At 54.2% G+C, this 19,787-nt stretch overlaps 2 protein-coding genes across 3 annotated transcripts in view; one reads left to right on the forward strand and one right to left on the reverse strand.

Moving 5' to 3' along the window:
* Positions 1 to 199: 199 nt before the first annotated feature.
* MMP24OS (MMP24 opposite strand) lies at positions 200 to 2,073 on the forward strand. The gene is made up of 2 exons (XM_059896745.1): positions 200 to 329; positions 404 to 2,073. The coding sequence occupies exon 2, from the start codon at positions 407 to 409 to the stop codon at positions 722 to 724; it is 318 nt and encodes a 105-aa protein (XP_059752728.1). The 5' UTR covers positions 200 to 329; positions 404 to 406; the 3' UTR covers positions 725 to 2,073.
* Positions 2,074 to 3,763: 1,690 nt separating this feature from the next.
* MMP24 (matrix metallopeptidase 24) overlaps positions 3,764 to 19,787 on the reverse strand; it is a 41,386-nt gene continuing 25,362 nt past the window's right edge. For both annotated transcript variants that reach the window (XM_059896404.1, XM_059896405.1), the window contains exons 5-9: positions 12,521 to 12,682; positions 10,234 to 10,448; positions 7,694 to 7,832; positions 6,034 to 6,300; positions 3,764 to 4,101 (exon numbers count right to left, since the gene is read on the reverse strand). In XM_059896404.1, the coding sequence (XP_059752387.1) occupies positions 3,764 to 4,101; positions 6,034 to 6,300; positions 7,694 to 7,832; positions 10,234 to 10,448; positions 12,521 to 12,682 (1,121 nt within the window). The remainder of the gene's footprint in view (positions 4,102 to 6,033; positions 6,301 to 7,693; positions 7,833 to 10,233; positions 10,449 to 12,520; positions 12,683 to 19,787) is intronic.

Genomic DNA, 19,787 nt, shown 5'->3' on the forward strand with positions numbered 1-19,787 from the left:
CTCAGACCAGTCTCGGTAGGCCCTTTTCTTTAGGGCCTTGGGTGGGTGCGGAGCCGGGCTGGAGAGGCATGGGTAGCTGCGGCGGCTCCAAGCGTCTCCGAGCTGCTCGCGGGGCGGGGCCCCGGGACTTCGGGGCGGGTTTGGCCGGTTGCTGGTGGGTGGGGTCGGGTTGGCTGGGCCCCGCCCCTGTGCCCTGAAACCTTCGTCGCTGGCGGTCGGAGGGCGGGGTTCGTGCGTCACGACGCCAGTCCTTCCAGACGGCGCTGCGCAGGCCAGCCGGGAGAGGAGGCCGGCGCTGGGATTCTGATCGGCGGCTCGGGCGGTGCGAGGTGAGGGTCGGTTCGGGCCGGGGCGGGGGTGGCGTGCGGCCCGTCCCGTACCTGACGGGCCTCTCGTCCTGCAGAACATGGGAGCTCAGCTGAGCGGTGGCCAGGGCGCCGCGCAGCCGGCGCAGCCCCAGCCCCAGCCCCAGCCCCAACCTCAGCCCCAACCTCAGCCCCAACTTCAGCCCCAACCTCAGCCCCAGCCTCAGCCCCAACCTCAGCCCCAACCTCAGCCCCAGCCTCAGCCCCAACCCCAGCCCCAGCCCCAGACCCAACCCCAGACCCACCCCCAACCCCAGCCCGCGGCGCCCGAGGGCCCTGGGCGGCCCTGGCCAGAGCCCGGCCCTTGGGGGCCGCTGGACGACGTGCGCTTCCTTATCGTCTGCACCTCCTGGTACTGACTCGTCGCTCTCCGCACTTACCTCCCGCCGCCTCCTGTCATCCCGTCAGCCTCTCCTGCTCGGGTCCTGGTCCTTGTCGTCTCTCCCCACCTTCCGCCACCCCGGAGACGCGCCGAGAGTCGGGGAGCTCGCTGGGGACTGGAAGGAAGCCTCCTCCGCAGCCTCGCCTTGGGGCACCGTCTTGCCTCTGGCCCCTCCCGCTACCCCAGATTCGTTGGCTTCTCAGCCTGCACCCAGACAAGCTCAGACCTTCGTGTTCATCCCCACCCCACAGTTTCTCCAGCCGTCTGGGTGCTGGGGCAGCCTTCCCTCTCACTGGCTTCCAGAACCAGGCCAGGGCTCTTGGTAAGAAGACCCTAAGGCTGTTGACCTAATCTCACCTCATTTTTCCCTGTTGCCAAGAACTGGGCTCTTGCTTTTGTCCTTGGTCATGGCACCATGTGCCTTGACTTCAGAGAAGACCTTGCCACAGTGAACCTGCCCATACCTCTCCTGGGAGGGGTTGCTCCGCCATCCTGGGTGCCACCCTGGCATTATCTGGCTGTTTTCCTGAGACCCCAGTAACAGAGGGCCAGCCTTTTGGAGAGAGGGGGCATCTGATTTTTGGGCTGGCAGATGAGATGCATGGGGCAGCTCCCAGACACCCCAAAGCACCCTGTCTCCCAGAAACTTCTTAAGGCCACCCAGAACCTGATCCTTGTTCCCACATCCCAGGGAAATGACACACTCTGTATTTTTGTTTTATTTAGAAATGATTTAAAAAACATTATACAAAGGCTGATCAGTTTAAAATGTGACTGACACTGAAATGCTGTGATATTCCCCAGACTGAGGGGAAGCTGGGCTCTGGGGCCCCCAGTGCTTTGCCCCTCTGTCTGCCCTGTCCTGGGATGATGGACAAACGGATGACCACAAGGCAGGAGAATCCATGATTGGAAGCCTCCAGGCTGAGCCCTCTCTGGGCCTGGCCCTGCATCCCTCACATCTGCAGCCTGGGCTGCCTGCCTCCATCTCCTGCTCTTTCTCAGCTGACCTCGGTAGTACCAGGAGCCAGTGGGAGCCTGGGGGGCCTAGAGCTTTCAAGAAGTGAGAGCACCAACCTGAGGAGTGGAGAGGGACCCGGAAGGGGAGAAGGGAGGCCAAGAAAAGATGGATAAAAGAGACACTTCTGATCTCATCTTGGACCCTAGAGGGGTCTAGCAAGCCCACTGGATGGCCTGGGCAAGTAACAGCCTCTCTGTGCTTCATTTGAGGGCACAGTGAGAGTTATCCTTGGCCTCCCAGGGACTGCATGAGTTACATGTGAGCGGACAGGGGTGAGCTAATAAAGTGCTTTGCAAAGTATAAAACACTGTACAAACCTATGAATCACTAATATCTCTGCAGTTGTTCCCCACCCGTCCCAGGGAGCCCGCCCTTGGCCAAAATGAGAAAAAAACAGAAGGTTGATGACAGGGAACACAGTGGACCCATATAGGTGTCTCTGGGATGAGAGATTTTGCTCAAGACAGCTCCCAGAGTCCCTGTCTGCTACAGGTTAAGCAGACTCAAAGCCCAGAGGCCACGGGGTGGGGGCAAGGCCCATGCAGGCTCAGAGGCCCTGCCAGCACCCTGAAGACTGACACCTCCGCTCCGATTTGGCAGGGAGCCAGTGGAGATAGTTGAACCCATTGGTCTTGCCTCCAGCTCCTTAGTGACAAGCAGGGCTGCCTCTTACTGGGTTGGAGCGAGGCAGGCCGAGCCCTAGGAATTCCTGCCAGAGACAGTGAGGGGCGGGCCCCTAGGCTTGGGGTTGTTACCAGTTGTGGCTGCCCTTTTCCGAAGAGCAATGCAGGGTGATGGGCCCAGAGAGCTGGGTTAGCAGGGGCCAAGCTTATGGTATAAACACTGCTTCTGGGCTGAGAGATTGAATTGGTCTCAGGGTAGCTAGGGGTGTGGGCTCTGAGCACTTCAGAAGGCTGCCCTGGGCCCCTTACCCCAAGGCCGTGAGAATGTTGGCCTGGAGCTGTTTCCGTCTCACCTCACTAGTCAGGATGAGCCCTCAGGCCACAAGCGACAGGCTGGAGCAGGGCCAGGGACTTGGGGGATGGGGAGAGGAACGGGAGAGTGGAGGACAGCTACAAACTCAGATCAGCCTCCAGAGATGGGGTCAGCTCCTGCTCCAGCCCTTTAGCCTCATTAGCAGGGCCCAGCTCCTGGCGTGTCTGGGCACTAGAGTGGCCTTAACAGCACCTTGGTCCTTATCGCTGGGGGGAGGGCTGGCCTCATCACCAAGACAGTCACCTCTAATTCACCTAAAGCCTCAAGCAGCCTTTGCAGAATGGGACTTTAAACAATAGTGACAGGACATTGAAATATTCACGACATGACAGCTGGGTCCTTGTCAGACCCAGCTGGGCCACAGCCCTGCCTGCAGCATGTGACCCTAAATCCTGGGTCTCAGAGGAGACCCTGACGTGTGGAGCAGGTTTCCTGAGGAATCTGCTGTTGCCAGCAGAGGAAACCCAGGCTTGTTGCTCACTGTGTCGGCAGCAGGGGTCCTGTAGCCTTGGAGGACAGTGGGGTAGGGGTGGGGGGACATCTGACCAGCAGGTGTTGGCAATGGGGGACCAGGACTGGTGGCATCTCCCAGATGGGGCTGAGAGCGCTAGTGCTGGCTTCCCACAGAAGGTGCTGGGTCCAGCCAAGTACAGATGGTGCTGTGGTACCTCATGGATGCCATAGGGCGCAGTGACCATGGGCCTCCTCCTGGCATGGTCCCTGCCTCCTGATGGGGCCTGGCCTATTCCCTTGAGTAGGGAGCAGTTTACCCAGGACAGAAGGCTGGCAGCTGGGTGCCAGACACCCACCCTGGTGCACAGCTGCCATCACTCCCTGCCCCATGCTCAGCCTAGGCCAATGCACCACCACTTCAGCTACATGACCCCTGGCCTAGGGCCATGCTGGCCCCGGTGGGCAGTTGCCAGAGCTGCCCTTCAGACCCTGGTGAGGAAGGGCCTGGCTGGCCAGACCGAGTGGACAGAGAGGGCTCTGGGCTGCTCACACCCACTCCTGGACTGGCCGCTTATAGTAGGTGACAGGCTGAGGGCCTGCCTTGTTCTTGAACTGGAAGATGGTGTAGACCAGCACCAGGATGCAGAGGGACAGGATGCAGGGGATGACCACGGCCACTGCATTCACAGAGCCTGGCACGTCGTTGATGGTCACCATGATGTCCACATCGTCCTGGGGCAGCCGCCGCTCCTTGCGCCTCTCCACCTCCTTCTGGTTGCAACCCATCCAGTCACGCAGGATGTTGCGCGGGTAGCCTGGCTCCACGCTTAGTTTCTGGTTGTCGAATTTCCAGTAGTCCCGGCCCTTGTAGAAGTAGGTGTAATCTGCAGAAACACGGCCCATCATCACCATCCCAGACGCTTCCCTGCACCTGTTCTGCGCCAGCGTGAGCGGGCCCAGGGTGCTGTGGCAGCGTGGAGGAGGGGCGCCTCTCCCACCTGGGAGGAGCCCAAGAGGAGCTCTGAAAGGCAGGTGGGCACATGACGTGGTGGGGGCGTGTTGGAACTCTTGGAGGTAGGCCTGCGGCGCACACCCTACAAGTGGTGTGGCTGGTCGAGGATGACCCGCCCAGCTGCAGAGAGGCACCTGGGACCTGGAGCAGCCCACCCTGTCATCTCAAAGGTGCTGGGAAGCCAATGAGGGGCTGGAGGTAGCATTGGTAAACTCATTTTGTGCTTCCCAGACAGGACTCTTCTCAGCCCTGGGTCTCAGCTCTGCTATAGTGTGCCCATAGCCTCCCCCCTCCCCCGTGTGAGTCAGATCAAGCCCCCAACGTAAGGCTTGGACGGCACTGTCTCCATAGCTCTAGGGCTGAGCCAGCTCCTGCCTGAGCCAAGGGAGGCAGGGAGCAAGATTTCTCCTGTTGACGGAGGGCACCACCTCTTCGCAGTTATCATGGACTTTTTTTGGCTTGGCACACATGACTGTGCAACACAGATTGCAGGGTCGCTGGGACCCTGCTGGGGGAGGGGCTGGAAGGAAAAGAGGCAGCAGGGCTTGGCAACCACCACTAGGCTCCCTGCAGCAGCCTTATCGCCCCGCCAGTCCACAGACACAGAGCAACTCACGCTCTCCTACTGGCCGGCTCCCCACCTTGGCTGGGATTTTCATTGGCTAAAGTTCTTGATGTCACCTGCCTCTGAGGCTCCCCAGAAAGTGAGACCATGTGTGTAAAGCATCAGGTACACAGGAGAGCCACCAAATAGCAGCTCTGCCCCTGTGGCTGCTGGCTTTCTTACCGGTGATGTCTCCTTGGAGAGCTCTTCCTGACGACCCTCTCTCACATGGCCCTCTGCCTAGATGCTCTCTCACAAATGCTTTCCCTTATTGCATTTGTTGCCACTTTGTTTGTTTTTTGCCTCTAGATTGGGAGCCAGGGATGCAAGGCAAGTCTTGTTCAAGCTCCATCCCCAGCCCTCCCACACAACCTGGCTCTCAGCAATTATTGTGGAGTGAATGAATGACACCTGTCATTCCATAAAAACTAAAACACCCCAACAAGATAATAATGATGATAACAGCTAAAACTTACATGGCATGGGCCAAGTGCTCTACATAATTTATCTTACTTAATCCTCACAAAGCCCTATGAGGTAGGTACCATTATTATCCCCATTTTATAGATGAAGAAACTGAGGAAACTTAAGTGATTTGCACAAACTCCTAGTAAGTAGTGGAGGTGGGATATGAAATCAGCCAGGCTGGCTCCAGGGTCTGTGCTTTTGACCAGATGAGCGGAGATGGAACAAATATCCATGGATAGCCCCTCTGCACCTGGCAAGTCCCAGCCCCTCTTCTTGAGAAGCTTCTAGTCCGGAGGGGGGAGAGGCTGTGAGTCAGCCTGGCCTCCAGGAGGAGCTTAGGAAATGTCTCATAATTAGAAAATGCTGCTCTCTTTAAGCCCTGTGAAAAAGCACCTTTGAACCACCACATCCATCATTTCAGATCTGATAACTTGAGGGACTCCTAGAGTACACCTGAGGACCACTGTTTGAGAAGTGCTATCTGAGGGAATGAAGTCAGTCTATGAAAACATCTCTCAATTGCGAATGATCCCTACAGATGAGAAATTGTGACTTGGCCGCTGGTAAGAGGATTAATTTACTGGGTGAACATGGGTCGATATGAGGCAGTTGTCTTTGCCACCAGGCGGTGTTTCTCAAACCTGGATACCCTGAGAGTATGCCCGTGGGCCCCGGTGAGACCCACGTGAAATCAGACCCCCCCTCACAAAACCCGGCCGGGTTCTTACGTACATCCTTCCTTGCTGATGAAGGCCCCTTGGGGGGCCTGGGGGATGCCCTTCCACACGGTGATGGGCTTGGGATAGCCAGGGTCCGTGGCCCGCCGCTCCTCGCTGTAGCGCCAGTACCGCTCGCCTTTGAAAAAGTAGGTCTTGCCCACAGGTTCCCAGCGCAGAGCTGTGTCAATGCCTTCTCGGGGCAGACAGCTGCCCAGCTCCCCCAGGCTGTGGGGGTACCCAGGCTCCACCGTCACCTCCTTAAACACCCAGTACTTGTCACCTGTGGCCAAGAGGAACCCAGGATTAGCCTTCCCCGGTCATTCGTGCTGGAGGTTGTGGATAGAGCCACTTGCCCATCATCCACTGGGACCGAAGTCAGTCATGGAGCCAGTGTCAGGGGGAGACAGCCCTGGTCCTGCTTGATCCCTGTGGCGGAGGAGGCTGAGGCCCCTTGGCCCAGGCAGAGCTTAGGGGGCAAGAAGCCAGAATCCAGTCTCAGATCCTGGGCAACTCGCCCCACGCTGCCCAGGCTCCGTGCCCCACCCTCTTTTCCTTTCATGTGACTTGCTCGTTTTTCCTTTCCGGGTGACCTCAGCCTCTCATGGCTTCACACACACACTAGTACTCCCCCCACCTTCTACCAGTGACACCCAACTCTGAGGCTGCCACTCTCCCAGTGAACCTGGGCACCAGGCCCAGGACCCTGATTGCCCACCGTCCTCTGGGCATTTCTAGGTCGGCTTCCGGAGTTCCTCCTCTCCACCCCAGGGGCTCCCTCCTTCACCACCTGTCTGCCTCCCAGGGTCCCCAAGAAGGTGGCATCACCCTCTCAGCACTTAGCCTCTCACAAGGCCTTGTCAACCACCTAGCCTCACTGCTCCTCCCTGGTACAGGCCTTACAGACATCGCTCTCCTCAACTCCAGCAGCCGTCTCAGAAACGGCCTCCTGCCTCTGCCTGGATTGCCGCCTGCCCTCTGGCTCTCTGCTGCTCAGAGACAAACAGTGAACTTCCAGCATTGCCCTAATGGATTAAGACCACAGTCTGGCTGGGCAGCCAGGGATCCTCAGGACTCTCCCCTAAACTACCTTTCCAGGCCACTTCTCACACCTCTCTGGGGGGCTCCATGGCTGTCTGGTGGGTCTTCTAAAGCCCTCTGAACTACTCCTTTGCCCATGCTGTTCCTTCCCCTTGGAATGCTTTTCTCGCTCCTCACTATCTGAATCTTACTCTTCTGAGGCCTGGCCCAAGTCAAGATAATCGAAGTGAAACAACCTAGCACAGGGAGGGCCTGCCATACACCTGGTTCCCCCTCCTCCCCTGGCCTCTCCAGCATGCGTGACCTCCCCCCTCCAGGCTCTTACAGAACTCACAGGGTGGCTTTCCATGGAGCACTGGATGGTCTTCAGTTGTCTGCACCACCCTCTACTTTGTGGGGGTGAGGCTTGTCACCCCACCAACTTTGGCACATACAGACCCTCAACAATCACTCCTTGACTTAATTTCCCTGCCTGCAGGGATCGTCCTGTCAGATGGCAGTGTTTCTGTTAGGGCCAGAAGGACCCTTGCAGCTCACCTGCCTCCCACCCTGCCTCTTCCAGTTTACAGGTGGAAAAAGGGGGTCCCGAGAAGGGCAGGAAAGCGTGCCAGGTCCTTCTGCACAGGCCACGTTACCTTTGAAGAAGACAAATCTTCCATCAGCCCTTTCATAGGCTGCATCTATGCGGGCGGGCAGGCCTTTCCAGAACTGCTCGATCTGCATGGGGTAGCCCTCCTGTACCCGGTTATTGCGCAGGCGCCAGAACCAGCGATCCTGGGGGTTAAGGCAAGGAAAGAAAGAGGCATAGCCTTTGAACCCAGTGATCTCAGCCCTGGGGCTCAGGCCCCAAGAACCCAACACGTTCCCCTGGGCCCAGCCTTGCAACCCTCCCTGAAGTCTGTCCATTTACTGCTTCTATCTTTCAAAGCCCAATGAGGAAGATAAAATGCCCATCAACTCTCTTCACTTAAGGCTCCTGATGGCTCTTGCTGCCCAAGGGGCCATGAGACAGAGCCAGCAGACAGGCCTGGTGGGCAGAGGAGGCGTAGGGTAGCTGGAAGGGATGATGCAAGGCCTGGGATGACCACATGAGGGCAGCGGAAAGTCACCGACGTCAGCGGGCCCCTCCACAGGCTGGTGGGAAGCAGGGGTTGGTCACTGAGTCTGGGCAGAGTGCCCTCCTCACGGCTGGCTCCAGCCAGCAGGGTAAGGTCTGTGGGAAGCAAGCCGTGGAAATTCCCCCAAGCCCCGGGTGTGAATTCAGTTTCCTCCTCTTACAGTTGCATGACCTGGGGTTCAGTACTTAAAGAGCCTCACCTGCAAAGGGGGTAATAGTGTGGGGTCAGATGAGAGATTATAGGTGAAGTGCCTAGAACAGTACAGGACACATAGTCAACGTTAAGTAAATGGCAGCTCAATAGGCCAAGAATGTGAAAAAAGCCCTCCTCCTCAGATTGGTGCCTGGTCCCACTGCAGCCCTGGTTGGTAGGCAGTCTGGGTGAGGCCTGTAACCTCCTAGGACCTCGGTTTTCTTATGTGTGAATGGGAATGATAAAACCCAGACTTGCTTAGGAACCGTTCAGTTGGAGGATCCAAGGGTGCAGAAGAATGAACATGATACATAAAAATGGTACAGGGGCTTCCCTGGTGGCGCAGTGGTTAAGAATCCACCTGCCAATGCAGGGAACATGGGTTCAAGCCCTGGTCCGGGAAGATTCCACATGACGCGGAGCAACTAAGCCTGTGCGCCACAACTACTGAGGCTACGCTCTAGAGCCCACGAGCCACAAGTACTGAGCCCGCATGCCACGACTGGTGAAGCCCGTGCGCCTAGAGCCCGTGCTCCGCAACAAGAGAAGCCACCACAATGAGAAGCCCATGCACCACAACGAAGAGTAGCCCCTGCTTGCTGCAACTAGAGAAAGCCCGTGCGCAGCAACGAAGACCCAACGCAGCCAAAAAAAAAAAAAAAAAAAAAAGGTACAAAAGCTAGAAGTTTTTTTTTTTTTTAAGGTGTTTTACGAAGTACTTTCACATCCAGGTTTTTAAACCTTATTTTGACTTTCGCAATTCCTGTTTAAGTAGATCTGAGATACACAGAGTCTTAAGGAAGGCCAAGTGACTCTCCTTGAGCCATGCAGTGAGAGCAGGACTGGGGCTGACCCCTGTCGCCTGATTCTTGGTCAGAGCTCAAAGCTTGCTGGGGAGAATTCCACAAGGTGAGTGGGGCAGCTCTCCGCAACCAGCCAGTGTGACAGAGACACGCTGTCAGCAGAGGGCCTCTTGTGCTGGTGGCCAGGAGGCAGTGTGGTGAGCAGGCAGTTTTCAACTGTCAACCTCTCTGGGGATGGCCTAGCTCCAGAGAGCTCCCTCAAGGTCATGCCCCTCCTCATCCATTGACTGAATAAAGTTCCAGCCATTTGGGGCCCAACACGGGACAACTCTGACGGGCCATTCTAGCTCCAGAACTCGCTGTGGGCGTGGCCGGGTCTGCAGTGGGTCTAGTTGCTGCTTATCTTCTCCTGCCCCATTGTGCTTCCCTCCCCTCCTTCCCACAGATGTGGATCCCAAAGGTGCTCCATAGTCAAAATCCTGCATCCCAAACACTGTCCCAGAGCCTGCTTCCCTGAGAGCCCAACTGCAACACGCTGAGCAGGCTGCCACCCTGCAGCCCATGGCTAAAGGGACAGGAACAGGCAAGGGGACAAGACGGAGCCTGGCCAGCTTCCTGTCAGGCGCTCCTCTGAACCAGCCCTGGCGGGATCCGGAGACAGATGCAGCCACTGCTGTGCCAGCCCCTACTCCAAGCCAACATCTTCACAGCCATGACTCCTTTGATCTGCACACACCCTTCGTTAGAGAAATGACTCTCCCAGCTCTCAGATGGAGAAACTGAGGTCCAGACGAGGGAGGTGACTTGCTCAGAGTCACAGACCAGAGGCCGGTCTCCAGCACTTTTCCCCCAGCGTTAACCCTTGGGAAGGGGCAGGGTCACCACTTCCCCTCTCCCTCTTGGAAACAAGTCCATTCACCCAGCAGCACCAGGAAGAGACCCCGTGGCCTGGCCGCTGGGCTAGCTCCCCTCCAGGCCCCACAGCAGGCCTAATCCCAGAGCAGCAGCTCTCTCCCGCCCCGTGGTGGGGGAAGGAGTGGGAGGGCAGCACCTAGGTCCTACCTTAAACACAAACATCTCGCCCCGGAAGAGGGCCACCGTGTTGAAGTTGCCGTCACAGATGTTGGGTTTGGCGCCCGGTGTGGCTGGCCGGTCCCCCAGGGGCGGCCGAGGGGGCCTGGGCTGGCGCTCATGCTTCCTCTCAGACGGTGAGTGGATCCTGCGGACGGGGAGTGTGGGGAGGGGCCTTGTGGGCTCCAGGGGCTCCGCGGGGGGTCCTGGAGAGAGGGGCTGCATCTTAGAGAAGGGCCAGGCATGCCCTGCCCCCCGCTGCCATTGCCTCATCGTCACCTGGGCAACTCTGAGACAAGCCTGTCACACTCCAGCCTCCTGTCCCCCCTCTCCCATTGTTTACTCCCCGAGTCTTTGAGAAAATCCATGAAAAGAGCCATTAGATGGGAACTCCCATCTTTCCACCCCCAAATCTGGTATCTTCTCTTTCTTCTCTCCTGTTACGAGAGAGGACATGTCCCTTCTTAGGCTCAGTGTCCCCTACCCTCTCTGTCTGCTCCCCCCATTCTTTATCCTGCTCCAGTATGGCCTCTGCCTCGTCACCCAATGAAACTGCTGTCAAGATCACCAATGACCTCCCTGTTGCCAAATCCAACATGACTTGACACAAACTTTGATGTCCATATGAATCATTCAGGCATCTTGATAAAATGCAGATTGTGACTCAGAGGGTCTGGGGTGGGGCCTTAGATTCTGTGTTTCTTCAGGCTCTCGGGTGATGCCAAAGTTACTGGTCTGAGGCCCACACTTTGAGTAGCAAGATCATACACACACTTTCCTTAAAACACTCTTGTCTCTTTTCCAGAACCTGCACTCTCTTGGTTTTCCTCCTACCTCGTGTACTGTTCCTTCTCAGCCCGCTTTGCTGGCAGCCTTTCCTCATCCACCTGGCTCTAAAGGTCGGCATGCCCCTGGGTCCTCTCCTCTCCCCTCTCCTTCTCTCTCTCTCTCTCTTTCTGTCTGTCTGTCTGTCTCTCTCTATTTTGGTCCCTAGGTCAGTGCTTCTCAACTTGGGCTGCATATTAGGATCACCTGGGGAACTTTTAAAACCCCTGATGTTCAGAAGTCACCCCAGACCAATTAAAACCAAATTTCTGGGGGTGAAGGCTGGGTATCAGTATTTTTTTAAATTGAAATCCCAAGGTGATTCCAATGGACTGCCAAGTTGAGAATCACTACCCGAAGTGATCTCTTCCAGGTTCATGGCTTTAAAGACCTCTGTTCAAGCCGTCCCATAGAACGTTCTGTGATTACATAAATGTTCTATATATCTGCACTGTCCAATACAGAAGCCTCTAGCCATGCGTGGCTATCGAGCACTTGAAATGAGCGACTAGTTATTAGTACGGCAGAAGAACTGAAATTTTAATTTTATTGAATTCTAATTAATATAAATTTAAATAGCCACATGTGGCTAGTGGCTACCGTATTGAACACCAAAGATCCCAGGTCAATATTCCAGCCCAGATCTCTGAGCTACAGAGGTCAATCTATTGCTCCACAATTACAAAAGCCAGAAACCTCACCCCTGTGTCTAATCTATCAGCAAATAGGGTCCATTTTATTTTCAAAATACCTCCTAGTCCCCACCACCTATCCAGTCCTCTGCTGCCTCACCTGTGGAGATCCTGCCCTTCCTCCAGGCTTTGGGTGGGGCGACCTCCTCTGTGAGGTCCTCAGAGCCTCCAGAGGGAGCCCTCCTCCCGTACTCCACAGCCTGGGGGCTGTAGGGGCCGTGCCATGTGGACATGCGTTTGCGTAATAAACTGGTCTTCCCGTCTCAACCGACTTGACAAGAACAAGAACTTCCCACACCGGTGTGAACAGAGAATGGGGTGGCCTGGTAGCAGGCCCCTCAAATCTTAGCAAGATATCAGCCTAGTTTGTCTTTTTTTCTTGTTTAAGAAAAAAGCTCTGGTAATAATACTTATCCTCTTGTATCACTGTTACTTGGGCAGATGGGTGAGTCTCTTGGCTAGAGGTGGGACCCCTTGAGAGGGAACCACAGGAGGTGAGAGGGAGGTGTGTGGAGGGGGGGAGGCGGGTAGAGTAGGGGGAGTGGGCGGCTCTCTGTTCACTTTTGTCCCTCCCAGTTGCAGCTCAGACCCTCCCCTAGGTTTCCCAAGTGTGCAGGCAAGGAGGGGGGTGGGGGAGGAGCCTTGCGGACAGCAGTCAGAGACCCAGGTCCCTGGCCTCCCCCCAACCCCTCGCCCCGACAGGCAGGCAGTCATGGCCCAGCCCAAGGAAGGAATGGTGGCCCTGCTCCCCTGCCACACACCGTAGATCTTCTGGATGCCCTGGAGATCATCCTGAGGCAGCTTGAAGTTGTGTGTTTCCATGTACTGGTAGAAGGGCGCCATGATGGCGCTGGGGTCGTTGGAGTGCTCCAGTCCCAGCGCGTGGCCCAGCTCATGCACAGCCACCAGGAAGAGGTCATTCCCTGTGGAGGGGGAGATGGGGAGGTGCCCAGGGCGCCCACTCAGGTGTCAGTCAGTCAGTCAGTCAATCCATGACTTCAGCAAACGCCTAGCATAAGCTTTGTGCCAGGCCCTGTCCCGGACACTGGGACATACACACCCCTGCCTTCCAGAACTCTCCATATAGTGGTGGATAGGGACAGAGAAATAAAATCAGTGAAATTAGTGTTCCAGGTGCTTCTACAGCTGTCTATAAGGGTTGAGTGAGGATTCCGAGGAGGAAGGAGTCATTTACGCTTGAAGGAAGATGTTCAGGGAAAGCGTCATGAAGGTGAAGCTTAAGGTGAGTCTAGGAAGATAAGAAGTTAGTCAGCAGAATGGATTCAGTGGGAAGGAGAGGAAGAGGGGCGGGGGTGGCATTTCTGGCTGAGAGAATGCTATGAACAATGTCCAGGGACAAGCAGTTTCATTCCACTTGGCTCCGGAGCAAAGCAGGAGGGGAGGGCCAGAGGGAGATGAGGTCAGCCAGGCTGGCAAGCAGGGCTTGTGATGCCATGCAAAGGAATTTGGATTGGCTTCTTGGCCAGTGGGGGGTTTAAGCAGGTTGGTGTCGGGGGGGGGGTGGTGGTGGTGACATGATGAAATCACTCTGGCTGCAGTTGGAGGAAGGATTAGAGGGTGATGAGATCAGAGGCAGGGGGATCAGTGGGGTCGGTCTGGAAGCCACTATGAGGGTCCCGGTGAGAGATGAAAAGAGCCTGAGCCAAGGCAGAGGGGGTGCGACGGGCAGAGGGGAGTCCTGGGGGCGGCAGGCTGGTGGTCATCTTCAGAGACCCAGAGGCAGGCGGAGCCTTGGTCGTGCAGCAGCTCTCAGTCCTGAAAGGACTGAACTATGGCCAAGATCAACGCAGGGATTCGAATGTGAGTGAAAACGAAAGGTCCAGGTACTGAAAGTGGGATACGGGATCCCGAGGGTGAAGCTGAGGCAGCAACACGGCAGAGTGGTCGTGAGCCTGGGCCCCTGAATGGGACAGGTCTCGTTCATTTCCAGCTCTACCCCAGTGAGCTTTGTGAATTCGGTCAGAAGGTCTACCCCCTGAGCCCCAATTTCCTTATTTGTACAACGCGGAGGTCATACCTACCTCAGAGGGTTGTGTGAGGACTGGATAGGATAAGATGTGTAGAGGGCATGAGGCTGCATGGCAGCTGCTGTCACCATGCATAAGACAGCAGCTTGGTCCCTGGAACAAGCCCATTGACCAGAAAGGAAGCACAAGGCCCTTGGGGTCCCAGCAACCAGATCCTCTTAAAGCCAGCTCCCTTGAACTTCTGGGTCAGGCCTGGGACAGCAAGGCCTGACTTTGGGGGGGATTAAGCAGCCCTGGCTTTGGGAAAGAAATGCAAGGGGCAGGGAGTTGAGCAGGCCGTCGAATCAACAGTCCTGACTCATATTATGTCCAGTTATAGACTCCTGCTTGCCTCGACCTCTGGCATTTGAATGTCCCTTGAGCCCTGCCTCTGTTGCCCAGCCCTAAGGCATGTCACAGTCCAGTCCTGCCACCTTGAAGTGCAGGGGAGGCTGCCAAGAGCCCAGGAGGTGGTCAGGAGCCCTAGTGCTCACTCTGGCCCCAGTGGCACTGGCCAAGCTGCCCTACCCCAGCCCGGCTGAGGGCCCCACGAGGGTCAGATGAGGCTGGGGATTGTGTCTGGCCTTCCTGGCTAAGGTCTCGGGAAGAGAGAAGAGCCCAATGGGGCGGACTCAGTCACACGCATGCATGCCTGCCGCTCTGCGGACACCACCAGTACCTTCAGCGAAGGGTGGATGGGCAAGATCAGGGGAAGTTTGGCCAAGAGCCTGGGGCTGGCCTTCTGCTGGGGCAGGGCAAGCTGGCATGAGGAGGCCAGGCTGCCCCCAGTTCCTTCCTCAGGTCCTGGCCCCTCTGGCAGCAGGGAAGGGTGAGCTCATCTCTGAGCTCCATCCCAAACAAAGGTGTTTGCTAGCGCCAATGGAAGGCAGCCCTGCTTCCTGGGGTCCGGTCCTGGCTCTGCTCCTGGCCCGTTCTGTGACCCGGGACAAGCTGTTTGGGCCTCTGTCTCCTGACTAGGCTCTTCCTCAGGGAGCATCCACAGGAATTTCAGCTGAGAACCAGGGAGCAGGGCTCTGGGCACCTGGCTAGACTCTAAACCTTTGTCCTCAGCCTGTGTCTATTACTCTGTTAGCCTCTGTGCTGGGTCTCTGCAGAGAACAGGAGTAAGCCCTTGAAGGAAAGGGGTCTGTGGGTTTGTTCCAGGGACCAAAAGGCAGAGGAGAGCTGGGGAGCTGGCATCCTACTGCACAGAATCCCGAGAGACCTGTTAAGTGGGGGCTGCTCTGGGGAGATAGAAGGAGAGTGGGGAGGGGCAGGATAACTCCAGAAAAAGCAGAAGGATGGAGAAGACCCACATGCTTAATGGGCAGGAGGCTGGTAAGGGCTTCACCACCCAACAGGGTGAAAGGCAGAGAAGCAGAGTGGTCAGAAGTGCAGTCCCTGGGGGTCTGACTGCCGTGACTCCCGGCTCTGCCATGTCCTAGCAGTGTGACATTTTAAATCTCTTCCTCTGTAAAACAAAGGATTAATGGTACCTTCATCATAAGAATGGGGTGAAGATTAATGAGGCAAGGTACAGAAAGCACTCACACCACCTCCAGGCACAGAACTATCACGGCTAATTAGCAAGGTCACATTAAGCTATGTATGAAGGACCAACATCCTCAACAGGGAGAGTTCCCTTGAGCTGGGAGCTCAAGTCCTTGGGCTTCCTAGCAAGCACCCAACAGTCTACTTGGCTACTCCAGTGTATCTTGTCTCTGCTTCATTTCCTTCTCTTGGGACCTCCATCTTTGGTGAGTCCCATCTCATTGACTCCTGAAACCCTCCCAAAGGTTACATTTCCTTTTGCCTCTATTCTTTTGCCAATGCTGTCCCCTCTACCTGGAATAACCTTACTCCTTCAAAGTTCAGCTGAATGCCACATCCTCCAGGGAGCCTTCCTTCATTTCCCTAACCAGCAATGACTGCTTCCTCCTATACACTCTCCCAGCAGTGTATCTGTACCATCTTTATGGCCCTGACCACTTTCCACCCTACATCATAGCCAGGAGCACACATTCTCTTCTGCCCCAGGACTATGAGCTCCTTGAGGGAAAGCTCTGTGCTGGACAGGCCAGGATGGAACAGTGCCAAATGTTCAGTATTTTTCCAGGTGTTGTCTTTGGACCATCTGCAGCAGAACCAACTGGGGTGATTGTTAAAAATTCAGAGTCCTGGGTTTGAGACAGCTAATGTCTTCTTTGGATGAGAGTCAGGACTTTGCTCTGGAAAACCAAGCATGAACTATCCAGACGCAGTTCATAACCCCAGCAATAGACCGCTAGGAACCGGAACGCAGCCATTGCCCTAGGATGGTTTTTGGAAGGACAGCAAAGGAACCGAGATTGATTGAGCACCTATATATTATCTCGTTTAATTTCCACATAAACCCAGCGAGGGCGTGATGCAGCCTCCTGGGAATTTTTGTTTGTTGGCTTTCTTCTCTATTCTTCTGCCACTTACTGTGTGAACGTCTTAACCACTCAGAACTTTCCTTTCCTCACCACCCTGCCCAGTCTAGCTCCCAGGGTGGGGAGGAATCACTGTAGTAACTGCAGAAGGACTGTCCCCTGTGAAGGGCTGGTCCCCATGACTCTTCCCGTCTTGTCACCTTCCCCAGGGCTGGGCTCCCTCCCCAGCAGAGCTTAGTGAATTCTGCTGACTTCACTGCTTGACCCATTGGAAAGGGATGAGGACACAGGGTGCCTGGGAGACTCCCCGAAATCAGCTTAAAGGTGTGGTGGGCCAGATCACCCTTCACGCAGACTCCAAAGTGGTGGAGAATCAGAATCCCCTTTACATTCTAGTGGTTCTCCAGGAGAGCCTTTTCAACACACAGGTGGAGGGGATTCTGATTCAGGAGTTTGCTCAGGCAAACTTTGTTAGGGCTCAGGCAACCTTTTTAAAATAAAGTCCCCCGTGGGAATCTTATAGTGGTTGGGTCAGGCTGACACACCTGAAGCAACCGCTCAACCTTCACGTCACTAAGAGTGGGACGGCCTGTGTCACACGTGCTTCCTAACGTGATGCAACAGGGGGGACCAGCACCAACTGGGAAGCATTGTCTCCATAAAAGTCAATCCAGTCAGGCCTGTAGATCTATTCAGGCTATATGGGGAAGAGAGACATGGTAAAAGTGAACCTAAGTCAGACAGAGAAAGACAAATATCATATGATATTGCTTATATGTGGAATCTAAAAAAAAAGGGTACAAATGAACTTATCTGCAAAACAGACATAGTTATAGATGTAGAAAATAAACTTACGGTTACCATGGGATAAGGAGGGGGGAGGGATAAATTGGAAGATTGGGATCGACATGTACACACTGCTATCTATAAAATAGATAAGTAATTTCTTCAACAAATGCAGGGAGAAAAGAGAAGCAAGGTGACTGCTGGAAATGAAAAGGGACTTAAGAGACGAATGATGTGTGGATGCCCTTTGGATCCTGATACAAGCAAACAACCGTTAAAGACATTTTTGAGGTAATTTGGGAAAATGAACACAAACTGGGTATTGGATTTTAAGAAATTATTGTTAATTTTGTCGGGTTGGTCATGATTTTGTGGTTGTGTTAAAGATAATCTGTTAGAGGTATGTACTAGAGTATTTAGAGGTGAGACCTGAGATTTTCCTTAAAATACATCACTAAAAAATACAGGGGGTCAGGGAGGGTAGATGAAACAGCACTGACGTAATGTTGATAACTGCTGAAGCAGGGTGATGGGTGCCTGGGGGGGTTCACATTATCATTCTCCCTACTTGGTAAGTTTAAAATTTTCCGTAATGGAAATTTAGAATAGAGAAGAAAGCTAATAAACAAAAATTCCCGGGAGGCTGCGCTCACGCCCTTGCTGAGTTTATGTGGAAATTAAACGAGATAACATATAGGTGCTCAATCAATCTTGGTTCCTTTCCTCTCCTTCCAAAGGCCGTCCTACGGCAATGGCTGCCTTCCGGTTCCTAGCAGTCTATTGCTGGGGTTATGAGCTGCATCTGGATAGTTCATGCTTGGTTTTCCAGAGCAAAGTCCTGACTCTCGTCCAAAGAAGACATTAGCTATCTTGGAATTTCTATCCGAATTCTTGGTCATTCGTCAGGATGGGGTGGGACAGATGGTGCCCATCCACAGGTCCCAGCTCCTTCCCACACACACCACCAGAAGTTCTCAGGATTTTGAGACTGGTCCAAGGTCTCCACCAGCAAGGAGCAGGTGTGGGAAGTGCACACCCAGAGCTGGGAAGGGCAGGGTAGAGGAGGAATGTCCTTAATAATTCATGTATCTCTATCAGGGCTATGACTGTGATCAGCTAACAGCGCCTGGCACATAACAGTGGCTCAAAAATGTTAGCTCTCCTCTCGTCACACTTTATCAGTTAGCACAGACCACCATTGGTTGACACTGATCCAAGAATAAGAACAAGATAAAGAATAGGTGTTCAGAAAGCCAGGAAACACATCCAAGACATAAGGGAAAGGACTCCTGGGCTGAGGAAATGGAGCTGGATAGGAAAGAGGACCAAAGAAGAGGGTGGGGGACAAAGAGAAATGTAGCAGTTTCATAACTTTGCCTAGGCTGAGCCTTGGCCACATCTCCTCCTGAACCACCCTTTGACAGACAGGCCAAGAGTCGTGATCCCGGATCCATGCAATGATATGAAATGCTTTCAAGGAGGCAGTCCCCACCTACAGACAGCAGACACAGCCTCTGAGGAAATGGGCCTTTAAAGTCTGCTCTCAGCCTGAAGCATCACCAAGGAAAAAGAAGGCCTAGTGTTTCCCCAACTTACCTAAGCTTAAGAATTGGAATTTCCAGGGGAAGGGCCTGGGAATCCATGTTTATAAAAAGAACCTGGTTGATTCTTATGATCAGGCAAGTTAGGGAAACTCTGGGGATTAAGACAGTGTTTCTCAAGGTAATGGATACCTGCCTCAGAAGCACTTGGGTAATTTATGAGACCATGTGCAGATTCCCAGGCCTGAACCCAGAACCAGAGAATCAGAATAGCAAGAGGTTAGGGGCCTGGAGCCTGGAATCTGAATTCTTAAAAAAGGTTTCTAGGTGATTCTGGTGTGCCCTGCAGTTGGAGAGCCATGGAAACAGCATGGTAGCAAAGAGTATGGGCTCTGGAATCGTCATGTCCGGGTTCGAAAACGTATTTCCCCATTCACCAACTGTGGGACCTTAGTAGGTTACTTACTGTTTCTCTACACCTCAGTTTACCTATCTGTAAAATGGGGATGATAATAACATATACATATTATACAGTATGTGGAAAACACTTGACATGGGCCTTAGAATATTAACATACTAATTCTAATCTATTATAATCTAAAATAGAATTGAATTGAATTCTCTGTCCCTCTTTCCTCCAGAGTCCTACTGCATTTTCTTGGTACTTCTGCTGCGTCCTTCAGTACAGTCTGCCTTGCAACAGTGTGACTTATGTATACGTCTGTCTCCCTGACGCGACTCTGGACTTCCAAAGGGCAGAGACTGTGTCTTTTTTAAATGTTCGAACACGTGCATCATGTTCCATTAGAGTCGGAAGGGACTTCAGAAGTCACCTAATCCAGCCCCTCATCTGACAGATGAGGAGACTGAGGGTGAATGATGCACCCCTCGTCACATGGCCAGTGGTTGAACTATAGTTTGAGCCCTGGCACTGCTGCCTACCAGCTATGCCATCTGAGCCTCAAACTCTTCATCTTAAAAAAGGGCATAATGATGTACAGTTGCCTACTTACTAAGCAGTTGCCTTGCAAGTAAGTACTGATGAGGAACTCTTGCAACCTGAGGAGTATTGTTACGATGACTGCAGAGAGGATGCTAGAGTAATTACGGGGCCTATTATTCACTTGTGAGGTTGACATAAGGGAGAAAGTCTGTCATGTTTTCCCACAGCATGGCCTTTGAAGCCCTCATCAGTCAGGCCAGAGCCTACCACTTTCAGCTTTAAGCCTTTTAACCGTTTCCTCCAGCCTCTTATCCATT

This window comes from Balaenoptera ricei, chromosome 15, assembly GCF_028023285.1.
Source record: "Balaenoptera ricei isolate mBalRic1 chromosome 15, mBalRic1.hap2, whole genome shotgun sequence".
In the NCBI taxonomy this organism is placed as follows: Eukaryota; Metazoa; Chordata; class Mammalia; order Artiodactyla; family Balaenopteridae; genus Balaenoptera; species Balaenoptera ricei.

Bases quoted from the DNA above. Each gene is read 5' to 3' on its own strand.
- MMP24OS (XM_059896745.1), top strand. From the start codon at position 407: ATGGGAGCTCAGCTGAGCGGTGGCCAGGGCGCCGCGCAGCCGGCGCAG.